The 18,684-nt window shown below is 40.3% G+C and overlaps 2 protein-coding genes across 6 annotated transcripts; both read right to left on the bottom strand.

Moving 5' to 3' along the window:
• Positions 1-651: 651 nt before the first annotated feature.
• Positions 652-8,346, bottom strand: LOC101483948 (heterogeneous nuclear ribonucleoprotein R). 5 transcript variants are annotated; one of them, XM_076878981.1, is made up of 16 exons: positions 7,904-8,103; positions 7,097-7,257; positions 6,885-7,003; positions 6,661-6,768; positions 6,429-6,542; positions 6,075-6,251; positions 5,770-5,905; positions 5,436-5,641; positions 5,195-5,344; positions 4,982-5,103; positions 4,359-4,897; positions 2,388-2,448; positions 1,982-2,049; positions 1,370-1,430; positions 977-1,083; positions 652-832 (listed from the first exon to the last, which is right to left on the bottom strand). In XM_076878981.1, exons 2-12 carry the CDS (start codon positions 7,251-7,253, stop codon positions 2,414-2,416), a joined length of 1,863 nt encoding a protein of 620 aa, XP_076735096.1. In that variant the 5' UTR covers positions 7,254-7,257; positions 7,904-8,103; the 3' UTR covers positions 652-832; positions 977-1,083; positions 1,370-1,430; positions 1,982-2,049; positions 2,388-2,413. The 5 variants fall into 5 exon arrangements, with proteins under 5 accessions (XP_076735096.1, XP_076735097.1, XP_076735095.1 ...); XM_076878982.1 differs by lacking the exon at positions 1,982-2,049; XM_076878980.1 differs by lacking the exons at positions 652-832; positions 977-1,083; positions 1,370-1,430; ... (1 more) ...; positions 2,388-2,448; positions 7,904-8,103 and adding an exon at positions 8,194-8,346 and having other exon boundaries at positions 3,405-4,897.
• A 148-nt stretch (positions 8,347-8,494) lies between these two features.
• On the bottom strand, positions 8,495-10,295 carry atp5if1a (ATP synthase inhibitory factor subunit 1a). The gene is made up of 3 exons (XM_004549019.4): positions 10,121-10,295; positions 8,865-8,977; positions 8,495-8,778 (listed from the first exon to the last, which is right to left on the bottom strand). The coding sequence occupies exons 1-3, from the start codon at positions 10,190-10,192 to the stop codon at positions 8,637-8,639; spliced, it is 327 nt and encodes a 108-aa protein (XP_004549076.1). The 5' UTR covers positions 10,193-10,295; the 3' UTR covers positions 8,495-8,636.
• Positions 10,296-18,684: the final 8,389 nt, after the last annotated feature.

Genomic DNA, 18,684 nt, shown 5'->3' with positions numbered 1-18,684 from the left:
ATGAAAGTGAATGAATGTGCTGGGTTAGAAAGGTTTAAAGTTTTTCAAATTAAAAACATTGCATTGGCATGTTTTGACATGACAGGAACTAGAAGACTTTACTTCCGCTTCGACGTTTTTTTAACCAACATTTAACATTTAGCGACGGATTACAAACAGCGGTCACTCCTTCACGACGCTTTGCTAAAATCTTTAAGCTGGTGCAGGACTCTGTTGTAACACGTCTTCAGCCTTTTTCCCCAAACCAGCCCCCACTGTCGTTCACATCTGCGTATTCAATGTATCACACTTGACTGAACGTCTAAGAATATATACTTATAAGTGCCATGGTGCAGACATCCTGTGTGACTTATGCAATATTTATTTAAACGTTTAAGGCATGAAATTTCCTTTGCTTAGGTCAACTTTGTGCTTCCTGTATTTATTTGTATTGAGTGATGTGAGGCAGTGAGTTGAGTACAGTCAGCTTGATTGGCTGAGGTCTACAGTGAGCCACATATGCCCACTCTCCTATTGCCCATTTCCACTGGTTTGACTGGAAATGTGCTATGAGACAGTCAGCTATAGTTTACTGCACTCAGTGATTTCTAATGAGATCTCAGAAATGCTGTAGTGGTATAATATTGTGTTTATACAAAAGAAAAAAATATGCACACACAAAGCTGCAAATTTATTTGTGCAATAACATGTATCAAACAGTCCGATACATAGATCGTTCCCTCTTCCAGCAGTAAATCTTTGAGCTGGATGAATGAGCAGTGGCAGCCTACTAGGCGGAGCCAAAGGCCTCTGATGGAGCTGTGGGTCACGTGTCCATCTTTTTCTTCGATTTCTGTCCAAAGACAAAAAAAAAAGGACATGTTTTTATTTATTTAAAAATCAAGCGCTATAAAATCTTCACATCTCTGATGCATAACATTGCTCCAGCTGAGAAGGGGATCATTTATACGATTACTACATTGCAAAACTTTCTGACCTCTGACTTCTGTTGAGCCTAACGTTGCTGATGTGCCCCCCTGGGTTCTGGACCTCTGCACCTTCCTCATCTTGTGGTATGTGGTTTATCATCAGGGATAGCAGTCCCTAGAAAACATACACAAAAAGCTTGCTAAAAGAAATCCTGGTTGATCGATTTTTAAACATTAACCATCAAACCCTGCACATGACTGTAGAGAGTTATATGATGCTCATTTATAAAATCCACAAAATCCATAACTTTATATATTTTTATTCTGAAAACCTTATAAGACTTACTTGCTCTGGGAAGTTTAGAACTAGGACATCCAACATTGTTTTAAAACATGAACTAACCTAAAAATAAAATCATATTTAGTCTTTCTGAGTATTACTTGATAATGAACAATCTTACCAATCAGTCCTTTCCATTTCTGTGAACCCATTCACATGGATGGGGGCAGCTCCTTTACTGCCTGGTGACAAGAGGCAACATATAAAGACACAGTTCTGACATGAGAGGCTGTTATGGAAACTCCAGCATTTGCAGGCACTTTAATCAAAATGTGTGTGTGTCAGTAACTAGCTCTACATCCCCGGCTTACCTGTGAAACACAAATAATGTAGCCCTTCTACTGCCATCTTGTGGCGGTAAAGGGTAAAGACATCAGTTTAGAGGTGCAGCCTTTGTTTAAACACAGGCCAGTCTCACAGATGTTTAAGTTAGCAGCTCAAAATCGGATTGAATAAATATGAAAAGTAACTTCTCTAGTAAATATGGACCCCCTAATTAACACCTATTCAGCTCTGAAAATAGCCAATAAGTGCAGCATCGGCAAAGGAAACAATGCACCACTGGTAGTGCTGGTGCAGAGCTGCTACCTCTAGTGGCACAGAAGGGGAAAAGTGTCCATTCCGCACCCACCGCCCAAATTAAAGAACGCGTGGAGACAACAGACGATTTTGGTGCAGTAAGCTGAGACAGGCAGCAGGTGTTTTGCATATTTTTAGGTTTACAAATGCTTACCAAATTCCTTGGCTGGCTGCCCTTCTGGCTGTTTAATCAGTCTAAATTTGTGCACGACTCCCATTGACCTTTAGATGAAAAATTGACATTATAATTGTGAATGAAGTACCCATTATTCCCATGTTCTCTAAACCCCAGAAATCTGCCGGTTTGAATTATTATTTTCAATGATTCTTCAATCAATTTTTGATTCTTCTTGATAGCCTGGAAAAGAGGAGAGAGAGAAAAAAAAAAATCACCCCCCCCCCCAAAAAAAAAAAAACCCAAGGAAAAAAACGTTGATTCACAGCAGAGTATATTAGCAAAGAGATGATAAAAGCATAGTGTATAATTAGGGCTAGCGTTTCTCCAGTGATTACAATTAGCTAGAGAAGAGGAGACAGTACTCTGTGCAAGGCTAGCTCACCCTTGAGTACCGTTCAGGTGAGTTCCTCATTCTAGCGGTGCCGCTCTCAATGCTTCTCCACCTAGGCAGGTTGGAATAAGAGGACAGACACATGAAACAAAATACAATGACACCATGGTACCAAAACGCAATGGCTAAAAGAAACAAAACAAAAAGTTTTCTAAACAGATCCTGACAGGTGATCGCTTGCTATAGCTGGAGGTGCGTTTTAGGAAATTTGGATGGTCAGATCCTTGGGGTCTTCAAAAGGAGAGAAAAAGACGATGAGATGATGTGCAGATTTTGGAAATTAGCTGCAGAAAATCCATTCCAAGTCAAATGTGTTGCTCTAAATGTTGTAAGGAGGTCAGTATCAGGACCACAGACGTGTGAATAATTTTTTTTTCTACTATTATCCAAAACTGTCCTTGTCTTGAAAGTTTGTGGATACAGAGCTTAAGTTTCATAAGATGTCAGCCCTAAAAAAAGAGGGGAAAAAACAAAACACTGGAGCTGGGAGGTGCTGGAAATTTACACCTGTGAAAATCCTGTGTTAGCTACCCACTGCTCTCCAATTATTAAATGTTATACCGGTCAATAAAAAGCTCAATAAGCATTTGCATTATTTTCACAAGAGTAAATTGCTTTCCATCTTCTCGTCATAAACGACAGCATTAAGTGACGGTAGGCTGGTTGTTCACCGTTTGACAGACAGGAACAATCTTGGGTAATTGCAAGGAGTCCAATTTACAGTGCGGTCCCTTTAATTGTTGCTGCAACATTCACAACATGAATTCAGTGTGCAGGATATTACTGCAGTCTGAAGAATAAGGAATACAAAAAATAAATCCTGCTTTTGTATCATCCAGACACCTTTCGAATTCTCGTCCCGTTGTCTGACTGCGCAATTTCAGTCGTTTGTGATTAACCTTTGAGAGAGAAAGAATTTGACTTGGAAAAGAAGATATTCATCCAAATGAGAGAATTGAGATTAAAAATCAAATCAAATACTGAATGACAACACGGAATTTGAGTATCTGACAATTGACTGATGCTCAGCTGAGTTTTATTGAAACGGAACAAACGTAAAAGTTATAAATACAAAGAACATCAGAGAACAAACTGCTATGGCTCTTAAGGTAAGCCAAACCAAATTCTACTGGGCAAGTTTAAAGAAAACATAGGAAGTTATGGTATCAGTTTAAAAAACAAAAAAACACAATTTGTCTATATCTAGAAACGCTAGGCATACACTTTAAACATTACAAAACTTTGATTTTTCTTCCTTCCTGTGGATTCTTTTCTCCACCGTTGCAAAAACAAAAAGAAAAAAAAAATGACGTAAGAAAGCTCTACCATATGCATTTATTTACAAGCAAGTCCCTAAAGCAACTATGAGAAACCACAAATAAAGGGAGTACAAGAAGGAGAAGGGAGGAAAGGGGCATGGACAGAAACTTCCTGCAAGGCAATATTCATTATTTAATGTTGTCTCAGACTTTTTGAGAAGGAAATGTCCACTTTTTTTCTTTTTGTGTGTGTAAATGTTCATTGTTGGCTTTAAAAAGAACCAGGAACAAAAAGTAACAATAAAAGCGTTTTTTGAGTGTTTTTCTTTTTTTAAAGACACGTGTCCCAATGTAACCGTAGGAGTAGGAAATGATTCACCACAACGGTTACGTTCATTTCTTCAGCCAAAAGGCTTTCCAGCCAATCATCTTGAGCCAATTCTGGGGTCTGTCCATTTATTTTTATTTTTTCTGAGATATATACAGATTTTTTTTTTCCACGAAGGATGAAGAATAAAAAGTCAATCAAAAACATTGTGGCCAATCTCCTGTTTGTTTTTTTTGTTTTTTTATTGTTGTTTTTCTTTTTTTTTCTCTTTTCTTTTTTTTTTGTTGCCAAATACCTTTTGGTGCATCTACTTCCACTGTTGCCCATAAGAATCCTGTGAAAACTCCATGGTGTCATTACTGTAACCATAGTTACCAGAATAGTCGGCCCCTTGCTGCAGGGGCTGCTGGGCGATGGGCTGGGACCCCCAGTTCTGTTGGTTGTTGGTCTGGCGGCGCTTGGAGTCAGGCTGGTTAAACACGTCTGCCTTCCTCTTTCCGCCGACGTTGCCGCCGCGATTGCCCCTGGCCCCGCGAGGACCGCGGCCCCTCTGAGGCTGGAAAGGGGCACCTCGCCCTCCTCGGCCACCCCTCGGACCACCGAGGGGTGGCCCTCTTTGGGCGTAGCCACCCCGGCCTCGTGTCGGTGGAGCTCCACGAGCCCTGGGAGGAGGTGGACCTCCCCTGCTGGGACGAGTACCACGGCCCCTCATGGTGTACACGTCTTCGTAGCCGTAGTAAGGGTCTTCATAGCCACCACGGTAGTCATGATAGTCGTAGCCATAGTAGTCATCGTAGTAGTCATCATAGCCATAGTAATCAGGTGGATAGGCATAGCCCCCTCGGCCACCACGGCCCCTGCCTCGGCCCGGCGGAGGCATGCGTGGAGGTGGATAGTAGTAGTAGTCATCATACCTGGAAAGAAGAAGATATCACTTCAAGCAGTTGATTCCTTAAATGAGAAGACGTCAGCTGACCAGTCAGATGTCTCTGACTCACCCCGCATTTCTGGTAGTCTGACGAGCTGCTTGGCGCTCTTTCCTCTTCTTGTCTGGGGGCTTTGCCAAGACAATCTCAATTTCTTCTCCTCCCAGTTCCTTCCCATTCATCTCCTCCATTGCCTAATCAAACAAAACAATCAGTTTCTCATAAAAGAAACTCACGGAATCGTCACACAAGCAAAAAGGTTTGGCCAAAGCACGAGAAACTCACCTTTACGGCAGCATCCCTCTCTTCAAAATGGACAAAAGCGTAGTCTTTCAATTTCTTCACTCGTTCCAGCTTTCCAAACTGGGAAAAGGTCTTTTCAAGAAGCTCCTCAGTCACTGCTGTTGCCAGCTTCCTCACAAAGAGCACCTTTACCTGTAACAACAGAGGAAACAGTATGTTTGTCGCACTGGAATGCAGAGCATGCCTGATGTGTATTAAACAATGAGACACTAAAATCACTAACCTTAGCCATGACCTCTGGGTCTGGTTCAGCTACAGGGTCAGCCCACTCCACAGTGACCGGGTTCCCCCACACTTTGACCTTGCCGCTCATCAGGCGACGGCGAGCCTGTGCCGCGGACTTGTGGTCCTCATACTCGAGGAAACAGAAACCACGGTTCTTTTTCTTGTCATCCGGCTGATGATACAATATCACCTCTTGGAGACCCTCTGTGAGGTAAACAATAACATCTGACTTTCACAACCATTGTTGTGTGTGTTTATCAATCATTTTTAAGCACTGATAATTTGTTTAAATGAGTCTCTAAGAAACAAAAACCTGCATGTTAGAAACAAACCTGTCACTTTGCCAAAGTCTTCCAATATACTTTCTCTTGTTTTGTTCTTTGGAATCGATCCGACAAACAGGCGATTGTTTGCAACAGATATACAAACTCCCAAGTACTTGCCAGGGCGGATTTCATGGTTATCACACTGTAAAAAAACAACAACAAAAAAACCCCAGACAAGTTAACAAATGAGTGAAATGAGCTGAAAATACTGTGAAGCACAAGTTATTACACTTTCTAATAAGTAAACCTTTAAGTCTATTTCTCCTCAAGCTGTTAAAATATGGACTGATATTTCCCGCGACATTACTTACAAGCTTCACAGCCTTCTGTGCATCATCCTTATTGCAGTATGTGATGAAGGCATAACCTCTGTTCTGACCAGATAAAGGGTCCATCATTAACCTGAGGTCCCAGATGGGACCAGCAGACTCAAAGAGCGGCACCAGCTCATCTTCATACAAATCCCTGGGGATTTTTCCAACAAAAACCTGAGGAGAGGACAGAGGGGAAAGAAATGTGAGAGAGCGTAATGATTTGCAAAACATTACGCTTTTAGTCTTTATGAATGACATTTAGCTTATATTTTCTCAATCTTACTCAAATAATAAAACCCAGCCTTGGAAATCATGACAGACAATTTTTTAATCTGTCAATCACTTCTCTACCTCAGTTCCACTGCCTGGATGAGTGCCTTTGAACACATCCTCAGGTGGAGGACCCCCATATTTTCTCTGGCCTGTAGTGACATCCAGGGTGTATCCTGTGCGCTCCAACAGGGCCTGAAACACACACACACACAAAACAAACATTAACTGAACTGCGGCTGCAGAGGCGTGTTTATATGACATCCAATCTGACCCGCTACACAAAAGAGCTTAGCCAAATGACTTTGTTTACCTTTATTTTTGCCTCATCTGGGCCCTTGGTGGACTCTTGTACCTTACTTCCTTGTTTTTCTCTCTGCCTGTAGGTCTTCATAACTCCACAAAGGAAAGCACTTTTATTCTGCAATGAAAAACAAAATCAAATGAGATAATCAATTTGCAACAATTTGTGTCAAGTTAAAACTCCTGTCAAGGGCAAATAGACATGGGTCTATTCATTTTCTCCTATGTGGATACCTGTACATGGGACAGGTCGCTCTCTTTGAACTGCTGCAGCACAGTAAGCGCTCCCTCCTCATTGAATTCCCGCAGTGCATCGATAGCCCTTTCATCCAGGTCAACGTATGCCACTAGGCCTACGGGTACAATGGACGTTCAGCATCAGGCTCAGCTACAGAAAAGCAGCTATACATTATTCTTTTAGTGGAAATAAACAAACAGCCACTCACCTGTCTGGAAGATATTATCTAGACTTTCAGCTACTTTCTGGGGCAGCCCAGCATCAAGGAGGGTCTGGTAGTTCTCTGTGTGTGTTGTGGTCACATCCATAGGCTCTTCCTCCTCCTTTGCCGGGGCAGAACTACCGTTTACCTCAGCAGCAGCCATTCTCCTTCAGCAGCAAAGCAAAGAAATACATTTTAATGGTTCTTTTTAAGAGTTTATTTTACTTAAAATCAGACCAATAAAAAGAAAGATCCACGATCCTAAACTACATTTCAATCTTTATGTATGTCATCAACTCAAGTGCAGTTAATCAAGTTGATTTACAAGCTTTATGTTTTCTATTTAATTACAAAAAAATAAAAAATAGGACTCACTGGAACTGTAGTTCTTATAAATGTAATTTAATAACTATAATTGGCGTCGACACGTTATAATGTACTGCACAACAACAACCTGGTCACTTCAAGAAAACACGTACAGCCTCAGTCCCGCCCCCCTTCACATGCAGCTTGCAAGCCAGCGAAATGAATGCTTTTCTTTTTATGTATTTACGTCCATATGTTTTTGACCCCACAACACCCTCTTCTACAAGTAGACAACGCTGGATAGGTTTTACAGCATTTTTAGTCAAGAGGGATCCCCGAATACGTTATCTTGCCCTTGCGGAAAAAAACAAAACAATGATGATGGTTAGCTTTCTAGCTGGCTAACGAGCTTACATACGAAGGCCTCGCCGTGCAGAAAGACACCTTTCGCAAATCAAGTACACGCGCGCCCCGTACACGGGCAAACACACAGTTAGCGAAACTCACCAGAGCGAATCAGGAAACTAACTCCGACGGGTGTTAAAACGTGAAACGACTAGCCTATCGGACATACAAATAGTGTCTAAATGCGCGGAATATGTTTGAGTCTAACCCACGAGACAAATTTCCAGACAGATACGGTCTCGTCGTCGGCTCGCCGGAACAACGCCACTGCTTCGAAATCATCGCGAGATGTGGACGAAAACTCGCCGAGTATGTTCGTTTTGACAGGCCAGGCCGGGCGTGCTCGTATCGGACAACCTGAAGCTTATAGTAAGTTTAAGACGTATGCTTACCGCTTATAAGCAATGAAGTGAGCTGAGCTTAACGCCAACCAAACCAGGCGATAACCGGGGCCAAGCTCAAAAGGGCTTTGCAACTCAAACTAAGCGGGTAGCGCTGGGATCAAAAACGAGCCCTCCATCAGCTATCCAACCACGGAGAATGAACTATAACTGGCACCGCTTTAATCCAATGGGAGCCACATTTCTACATACAGGATCAGCCTCCTTTTTCTAAAAAACAAATCAAAGCTCAAAGTAAAAAAAAAAAAAAAAGTTAGGCAATAAAGGAGAGGCAATTAATTCTGGATACATGTGAAAATTAATCATTTTATTTTATTGTTTTTGAAGTTAGAGTGTTAACATGACCTCAGCTTTACATAAGCTGGACAAAAATCAATGCCTAATAACCATTAACCTTTTGATACGTCTGGGCTCCTAAAGAGAAATAACAAGGTTCAGTCGTCATGTTTAAGCTTCCTGATTTTGCCCTTGTGGCGATCGATTTCCTTCTGTAGACGCTCAATCTCCTTTTTGTGGTGCTCAATCTCTTCCGTATGATGCTTCCTTAGTGCTTCCATCTGCTCCTTCTCCTTCTGCCTACAAGCGGAAAAAACAAACAAAAAAAAAAAGTTAATGGGTGAAAGTGTTGTGGGGAAAAAATAAAAATCCCAGGGAATATTTACCTGAAGTATCGCTCCTCTTCCGCTACTTCTCTCTTTCCAAATGCACCTCCGGCCTCTCTCACAGAGCCTCCTCCACCACCACCTTTCCCAGCTCCCTTGCCCAACTCACCAAGCTAGAAGAAAAAAACAAAACGATAGACATCAAAGTGCAAGTGCTATTATATTAGGACCAACATTTCTGTAAATCAAGACAAGTGCATTTATTTTCCATCTGACCCACAAGTATACGCTCATCCATCACAAGTTAAAATCTTGACACATTGGAGATGGTGGCACTGACAAAATGACAGAAGGCTCAGCTGAAGATGTAAAGATCTTCACTGGGATGACCAGATTGGACAAGTTTAGAAATGAGTACATTTCGAGCACTTGGAGATAAAGTTAGGGAAGCAAAGCTGAGATGGTTTGTACATGTGTAAAGGAAGGATAGTGGATATATTGGATAAAGGCTGTTGAAGATGGAGCTGGCAGGCAGAGGGAAAAGAGGAAGATGTCAGAGGAGGCTCATGAATATAATAAAGAAGAAGATGCTTAGGGATGGGGTGATATGAGCTGGAGACAATCGATCTGCTGTGACAACCTCTAAAGGAGGCAGCTGGATGTTGTAGTAGAAGTGTGCCAGGCAGCAGCTCATACTGAGTGTACAGAATGTGGAATAGACTACAGTGATCTTTTTGACCTTTGACCATTTTCATTGGAGTCTGAATAAGGTGTGCCAACCTTCAACTGAAATGACACAGTAAGGTTAGATTTTTCACTTCTTTCACGGACTCCTTTCAGCAACAATATATGTTTGAAACAATGAATAAAGCTTAATTTAATTAATTTTTCCTTCCAAGATAAGGGGCTTGCCACATTTCAGCAGTTTTGCACATAAATGCTGGTGATTTCAGGTATTTACACAACTAAAAAGGGGATAAAATATTTATTTTATCCTGTTCATAAGAACAGCGTTACAATTAATGTCACATACTTAGTCTATATAGCCATAAACCAACTGGCATGTCGCAAAAAAGTGAGTCAGTAAAGTGTTTAGGGGTAAATAAAACTGCACATACATCATTTTGCGTGTTTTTCATTGCAGCCATGAGGGATCTTCTGTCGTCTCTATTTACAAACATCACTGTTTGCTTTTTCCACCAATTAAGTCGCATTTTTGACCACCTGGCTTCCTCGCGAGCCTTTTACTGATATGGCAGACGTTAGCGAGCTAGCTGCTAACGTCCAAAACTGTCACCAAACCCACCAAAGTTTACCTGATCAGATGCCATTCTGATCTGAGAGGCGACGCATCTCCTCAGGTTTGCCCCCAGAAGAAGTCTCGCCATTGCCACTCAAATAACAGCTAAAACAACTGCACCAAAACAGAGAAAAGTTTAGTACGACTAGTTGTCCTTTTAGCACAAAATGCGGAAATTTGAAGTAAACGCCTTGTATGGGCGTGGAGAATACAGTTTGTGGCACATGCGCGCTTGCTGCTGCCACCACCCGGCGAGGGGGAGAAGTGCAGCAGTTCCGTCCATATGGCTCCATCTTAAATTTCGTATTTCAGCTTGTTTCAGCACTTTCAGGTGATTTTTTTTAGCTTTTCAGTCCAGAAGTCATCTGCATAAGATCTAAGAAACAAATCGCGTGCATACACATTAAATGTAATTTCAAGTGGATCAGTCCAGTTTCTCAAATGCCTCACACCACAACATTTCTGATTTGTCTGGATGTAATCCCAGGTGATAGGAATTGCAGAAAAGTTTAAAATTTCAAATCCTTACTGACAATAATTTTCTAAAAATAAATGAATATAAAAAAAATAAATAAAAAGAGACATTTGAAATTCCAATATCTAGACATCTAGATGACCTTGAGCCCGATCCTTCATATTTTTAAGGATATATATCTTTTATTGCTCTCTGGATATGGACTTATGGAGTGCAGCTGACGTTAACCCCAAATGATGGATGCTTAAATTTCCTAAAATATCTGGATGTTTGCTATCTGACAGCAGATTTGGAGGCCTGTAGAAAACACCATCTTGCAGGTAGAGGACTGATATTCTATTTACAGCTGAGATGACCAAATCCCAACAAATTAATGTGGGACAAACACAGCGGTGCACGTTACTAGTGCTGAGCCTTTTTGGTAACTTGTAACATCCACTAATTGGCAAAATATTATGCAGGTTAACATACGTCTGAATAAAAATAAAAAGTTTTTCCTTTTACACTCACTGAGTAAGAGCCAGGCTTTAGAATAGTGTCCTGTGCAGCAAGTGAAAATGTAGGATGTGATCTCAAGATGTGGGACAGGAGTGCCAACACTGTGCAGTCCCACTTAAAGAGGGACAGCTGATTGCCCTATTTACAGCTTCTCATATACAAAGCACATAACACTCAACAATCCAAGTCAACTTTGTTTCACAGATATTAATGGGATTAATTATCATGGTATGGTAAAATCCAAATTAAGCTAGTATTTTCTGTATATCTATATATTAAATTTTGTGATTGTTAGATTTGTATTGTTGATTGTCATTTATGCTTAGAAATATTTACTTATATATGCTTAGAGTTTTGTAATTAGTTGTAGATTGGTAGAGGTTTTGATCCTTGATAGTCTGCAAACTTTGTGTGTATTAGACAGCACTTTGGGAGCATGAGAGGTCATACCGTGTCTTATTGTTTTATGGTAGGATTAACGTAGTTGCGTCTGTTCTAGTCTAAGTGCTCTTTGTTTAGATGAACTGCAGGACTTCCTCACCGTGTTATCTAGGATGAACCATCTAGGGGGAGGGGGAGGCTACCCTCTTCCTGACCAAGGATGTTTGACCCTTTGATCAGCAGTCCACACACACACACACACACACACACACACACACACACACACACACACACACACACACACACACACACACACACACACACACACACAGGCAAGGTACTCTTTGTGTGTATGTAGACGTCATATGTTAATGAACTTATGCATATTCATGTAACCTCAATAAAAGAACAGTGGTACGGGAGAACGGACGAGAGCAACTGGGGTCAAGCGAAGGAACGGTGCCTGTCCGGTTCTCTCCCGTGCACGAGAAACATGAAGAAGCTTGCCTACTTGTGTCTTGCTTTGCAGTGTAATTATATTGCCTTTAACGTTCCAGCGGATGGGTTCAAGCTACAAACCTATCAGTGATGGTGTCCTTTCTCATTTCCTTGATATTTATCTACATCAGCCAAAGATGATTTTGAAAACAGAACAAAGTCTTTTATTTCAGTTCAAGTTTTTTTTCTGGCCAAGAATAGAGGGTGTGTGCTGGATGCCTCAGCACAACATAACTGCAAAAACAAGCAGATACGCAGAGATAAGCAGAACCTAATTAAAAGATGAGAGAGAAAAACATGATAAATTACAATTTATTTATTGAGGAACGGGATCTGCTAGGGATTTGACAAGGAACTAATGGGATCACAGTGGGGTTTTAGTGAGCATCTTGTCAGGTACTCCAACTGTGAAACGTGGTGGTGTATATATACATAACTTGGACCTGCTTTGCTATTACTGACAAACCAGTGACGTCCAAATTATACCAGCAAATTCTAAAGGAAATATTCCAGGCCACAGTTTCAAGAGAAAGTGGGTCATGCAGCCAGACAAAGACAGTCTGCACATGAATTTGCCTACAAGAGAATGATCAGAGAAGAATGAACTCAATGTTCTGATTATTATCCAACGGATACACTAGGAGGCAGTGGGTACACATCTTAGCAGAAAATGCAAGTATATGTAACCCAAGCCAAGATTAATTGCTGTAATAAAAATATACTGGAGATATGCAGTTAATGCACTGAGGGTAGAGGAAAACTGTTTCATTGTACTTGGCAGGAAGATTAAAACAATTTGGGCTGAGATTAGAGGGTAAAAAAGAGATTTAAAATGAAATTCAACAAGGCCTAAAGCTATGCATAATTGATTTGTATTCAGAAGGACACAATTATACTAAAAATGAACAATTTTTAATAAGTGTCCTTTTTTTATAACAGTCAAAATGCTGGCAGCTATTCTGGAAAATAAAACAAAAACCCCATAGACTAAATTTGCATACTGAATAGAACAAATCATGTCAAACGTTTGATTAGAAAGAACATGTTGAAAACAAAAGGTTTTAAAGAGACCTTTAAAAAAATTAGGGGATCATGTTGGTTTGTTTTTGTTGTATTTTATGAATTCCTCGCTGAGTTAGCTTTTTTCGATGGCAAATATTTAGACATATTTACTGCTGCACAAAGCCAGGTAGTGTCAGATTTACTGATTTTTCTCTTCACAGATATATAATGGTGAATTATTTTGAAGTTTATTTTCTAAGAATTAATCATAAGCTTTGATATGAGAAGGCAGAACAGTGACTGCTGGGTACAGGAGGTGATGACTGTCTGAGATTACGGTCAAACAGAAGTCAGGCTGGCTTAATTTGATGTTTGGCATACTCTCATGTGTTATAGGAGAGCTTGTGAAAAGAAATACATTACCAGTTACACAGAAAACTGCACCTTGAACTTTGTTGGTGGATAAATTTCCCAGTTCTTGTAAAAGCTGACCTCACAGGAGGTCAGCTTTGAGGGGTGGCTGTGATTTAGCGGGCAGAGCAGGTCATCTACTAAATCAGAGGTTTGGCGGTTTGATCCTTGGCTGCTCCAGTTTGCATGTCGAAGTATCCTTGGGGCAAGATACTGAATCCCTGGCTGCTCCCGGTGCATTCATGGGAGTGTGATGTACCACAGGAGATAAGATGTACCACAACGTAAGGAGTGCTCTACATGTTGATAAATATGTTTTTTTCCTTTCGATTAGATGATGGGTGAATGAGACATGTTGTATAAACTGCTTTAAGTGCTCAAGCTGAGCAGAAAAGTGCTTCATAAGAACCAGTCCATTTACTCTATGTTACCATCTTTTGGACAATTTTGAGAGTGCATTTATATGCAGGAGGGACAGTTCTTATGAAACTGAATAATGCAGCCTAAGCAAGTTTTCTAGTTACTCAACACAATTAGAATTTTCCATACAATGACATGAACTGTTTATGCTTGTAATTGTAGTTACACTGAACTGAGGCTGCAGTCGGTTTTTGCCCCTGAAAAGCTGAGGACTGTTTGTCACCGGAAATTCATTCCCCCTATTCAACCAAGAATTCCGATTCAGTTTCACTCAGTCTATTTACGCTAACATAATAAATTCTTTCCTGGACTCAAGTCTAACGCACATAAGTGGGAAAACATATCATAAATTGTGAAAGACTGAATTTACCGTCTGATGCAGTTATGTGTTTTGCAACAATATAAAATATAGACAGCGAGTCCTCATCTCTCAAGTGCTGGATGAGACACACTCAGCAGGACAAAGGGAAGCTTTGCACAGCAAGGATAGGTTGTAGGTGTTTAGTACAGATGAGTCATAATGGAGTCCCATTGATGAAGAGGCCCCGCTCACCACCTCACCCCACCCGACAATGCTCATCGCAGCACTGAGTAGTGTAAGCTCAGCATCCCTGACACTTTCATCATCTGAATCCAGCAGAGTTGAGGGTCAATGAGCAAGTGTTGGCGTGGTGCTTTTGCAATGACGTGTTGCTTCCTGTGAAACCGTTAAGTTCAGTGATGACCATGAGGATGTGGAAGTGCTTGAGAAAAGAGAAAAACATGCAGACCTGTTGAGACACTTTATTCTGTGAAACAGCCTTGGTCTGCAACTATGGAGGACGGGGCAAAGGGGACCATTTTGCTTTACCAGGTTAGATCCGACAATTAAGTGACATGCTTTTCAATATTAATACGCTTCAGAATTAGTAACAGGATGTGCACGGCTGAGGTAGTAATGCCCTTCCAACGAATGGTGGCAGTATGCACTCATATAAACAAAGAGGATCTGCTGTCTGTTGCAATGAATATACAATAAGCTGCTGTTCATATATCTAGTTAGTTAATTAAATAGTTATTGATGCTTTACATTTTAGGGCACAACACCACAATGACATTTATTTACTCAAACAACAATGCGCACACACACACACACACACACACACACACACACACACACACACACACACACACTACCAACTAATTAAAACATGACTATATAAATATGGCAATGCTTTAAAGTCTCTCAGGGGAATGAGTTTCTCAAACTTTAAGCTGTGCTGCAGCTCCTCCCATTATTAAGGCTCATATATATACTGAACACACGACAGTCACGCAAACAATCTCATCTACTCTTGCAGTCCACCATGATAAGTGTTACTTTCATTTTATTGAAGTGAGGATAGAAACTGAGTGAATATTTCTGTGCAGCAGTGATCATTATTGCACACAAGACACAAAGAAGTGACTAATTCTGTTAGACATAACATGTAGCACATCCATGACCACATAATTTTCAGTATATTAGACATAAATAACTTTAATATGCATAACAGATTAACGTAAAATTGCCCAAATTGTGTCTGATTTCATTTTATGTGCAAGAGAAAAATGTCAGCCGCTGTGCTGAATCAAATTGAACTTTGAGGGCTGCTTATGTGTGCGGATGTGCACATATGTCTATGTATGGGCTTCCGGTCCACAGGATGCAAAGCAGCCGGTTACCTGAATCCTTTCACTGCTGTTCACCTCCTCGGCTCAAGTGTTGCCATAGGAAATTGTATCCTGGCAACAGCACTAACCTGAGCAAAGACAAAGTAAGGTCATGCAGAAGACAAGATGTGGCACAATGTTCCTGCATGATCAGTCTCTTTTCATACCCTCTGCATCGATGGACATTTATTTCAATTTTGCCACGATATCCGTTTAGCATGTTTGCAGTTTTTTAATTTTGCATAACATTTCATGAGAATTCACATCACCTTTGCATTTAACAGCCTTTCTGGTGCAGGGCTTATTACAAAATCTCATGTTTGGATATCATATATGTCCTGTTTAGCAGTGCATCAATAATTTCACCAAACAGCACTTCAATTAGAAATTCATTCACACCTCTGGGGAAAAGTTTTGTTGAGATAATAGGGCTTCTTTGGCATGCTTCTGAACTACAAGACCCACGAGTACCCTACATTTCCCTTAAATGCCCACTGACCTTCGCAGATTTAATTAAAAAAAAAAACCTTTAAAATGTAGATTCATTATCTGACATCATGTGAAACTTTGATTTTGTTAAAGTATTCTTGAGGTTATCTGAATTACCTGTAGTGTGCCTGTATCGATATTAGTGTATGCAGTTAGGCTTTGCTAAATGACTATTATATTGCTGCATAATCATAACTCTATACCGAGGAACTGTAAGCTTTGATATTCTGTAAAAATAATCCCAGATAAATTCTGCACAAGAACTCAGACTTATTAGTTTCCTTCGAGTGCATTGAGCTTAGCTATTGCACAGGGGCTACTGATGCAGAAACCCCTTGTTTCTAATAGCCTTCATGAACTGCCTGGATGCAGACACTGTTGCCATGGTGACCACCAGGACTGATAAAGGGGTCGAGGTTCTTTGTGTGATGTACATTCAAGGTCTTTTGGCAAAGCAGAGTTGCAGACACTAACTACCAGAATTAGCATTGAATTAGCAGCACAAACTCTTTCTAACCGCTGTCGCACCATTAACAAACAATTGAGAGGTTTGTAGTCTCTATTTACACATTCAGTCTTGAATAAAAGGCAGAAACAGCATTAGATCTCTCTAAAACATACAACACTGCAACATTAAAAAGCTCTTCAAGGCATTACTTAGGGGTTGAAAAACTTGTTGAAGCATTCATTATTTCTAGGCTGGACTACTGTAATTTATTTGATCCAGAATGCAGTGAGAGTGCTGATAGGGACTAGAAAGGCATCCCATACTTCTCCAATATTAGCTTTTCCTCATTGACCCCTTTTAACTTCAGTGTTGAATTTAAACATTTTTCTTAAATGATCAAACTCCATCTTATCTTAAAGACCATATCGCCCCAATAGAGCACTTCATCTAGGACTGCTGGCTTACTTGTGGTTCTTAAAAGGAAAAAAAACAAGCAGAGCCTTCAGCTTTCATCCCTTAGACCAGCTTTAAATGTTTCCTTTGTAATTAAGCGCATATTTAGAGCTTAATCAGGTGACCCAAAATCCTCCTGTAGTTCACCTGCTGCTCAGACTACTGCAGGACGTCAATTCATACAGTACTGAACACAGTAATGTACAATTAAAATTATTCTTTTGATAACAGCCTTGATCAAAACTAGTTACTTATGGCAATCCATTCAATAGTCACATCATAATCTTCCTTAAATTTAAATATTCCTTGTATATATCTTATTTGTAAACATTTTCACAAGAAAAGAAATGGGGATATCCTGTTGTGACACACCAACATCACCAAGATTCCTTTTAATATCAGTCAGTACCTGTAGGTGCAATTAGCATGACTAAAATATATATCTTCTCTTCACAAAGGAGTACCAGTGCCTTTCCACAGTCTAGCTGAGTAGCCTGGTCAATATTCACTGTAATATTTAAGCTCTCTTTCCACCAGTCCCAAAGACATTCATTAGCCTCATTAGTTGGCCCTGGGGTTGGCGCACCATCTGAAAGTAGCCCACCATGAAGCCACTCTCAAGAGAATGGTGGCCTTTAGCTATGACGCACGAGCCAGCTGTAATCCACCACACCTGGACTTTTGCCATTAAGCAGTAAAGGAACCACATGGGAGGTAGGCATATTTTAATGCACAGTGATCCTTTATCAACCCTAATCAGAGTGGAAAGTGCAAGAAAGAGAGAAAGTATGTGTGTGAGAGAGAGAGATGCAGATGTGTGCATGTGTTTGTATGGGCAGGTTGAAGTGCTTATTTGAGGTCAGTGGGAGACCATAATAATATCAACCTCTACAGCACTTCTCCTCATGCTGGCTCTCTTTGCTGATTTCCTGAGTGGTATGGAATTGCTTCAAATATACATTCATATTCAAGAGAAATTCTGCTATCAGAAGCAGAAAAACCCAACAGTTTAAGCGTCTCACAGTCAAGCTTTTGGATCAGTTACGCTCTGGATAACACGAGTGTCATTTGAGCTGAAGGACATGCTGTGCCACAGCTGAAAACAATGGATGTAGCTAATCTTCTGAGCAGAGTTTTTGTTCCCCACTAATGACTTAAAGCTGGCACAGATTTTGTAACAAACAGCATGACACAGTGCGTTTAAACTAACAGAATCATTGCTGAAATCTGATTTCTTCTATCTATCAGTTTATATTGTAAATACTGAGATACATAATACATATTTAGACAATGAATTATGGAAATATAAAGCCCATATTCTAAATTAAAGATACAGATTAACAAAGGAACTCAATATACAAACGTCCAACAAAACTGAACATTCAGTATTTTCTGCAGAAATGTAGAAAACAGATCCAACACGGTGTCTATTATAATAACAGTTTCTGCTCATATGACATGATTTTATTACTAGGCAGAGTTTGCTTAATTTTACCAGATCTCAAATTATAATTTGGAATACCACAATACATCTAACAATTTACTGTGGAGGATGCAGGTGTTTCCACACCTGCAGAAATTACATTACATTACATAACGTTACACAGACGTGAAGCTAATGTTCTTCTCAGGGTGAATGAGCAGGTGCAATTTGACTGTCTTGCTCTACAATATGTTGACAGGTTGAGGAAGCACTAATTGAAAGACACTGACTGGCTCCAGGGATTTAATCCAACTGTTCAATGAGTCCAACTGTGAAGTGGTTTATGTAATTACTGTTTTATCTCAGATAAAATGTCACCTTTTAAGGTCA

This window comes from Maylandia zebra, linkage group LG22, assembly GCF_041146795.1.
Source record: "Maylandia zebra isolate NMK-2024a linkage group LG22, Mzebra_GT3a, whole genome shotgun sequence".
Classification (NCBI taxonomy): Eukaryota; Metazoa; Chordata; class Actinopteri; order Cichliformes; family Cichlidae; genus Maylandia; species Maylandia zebra.
This window is presented reverse-complemented; position numbering and strand designations above follow the sequence as displayed.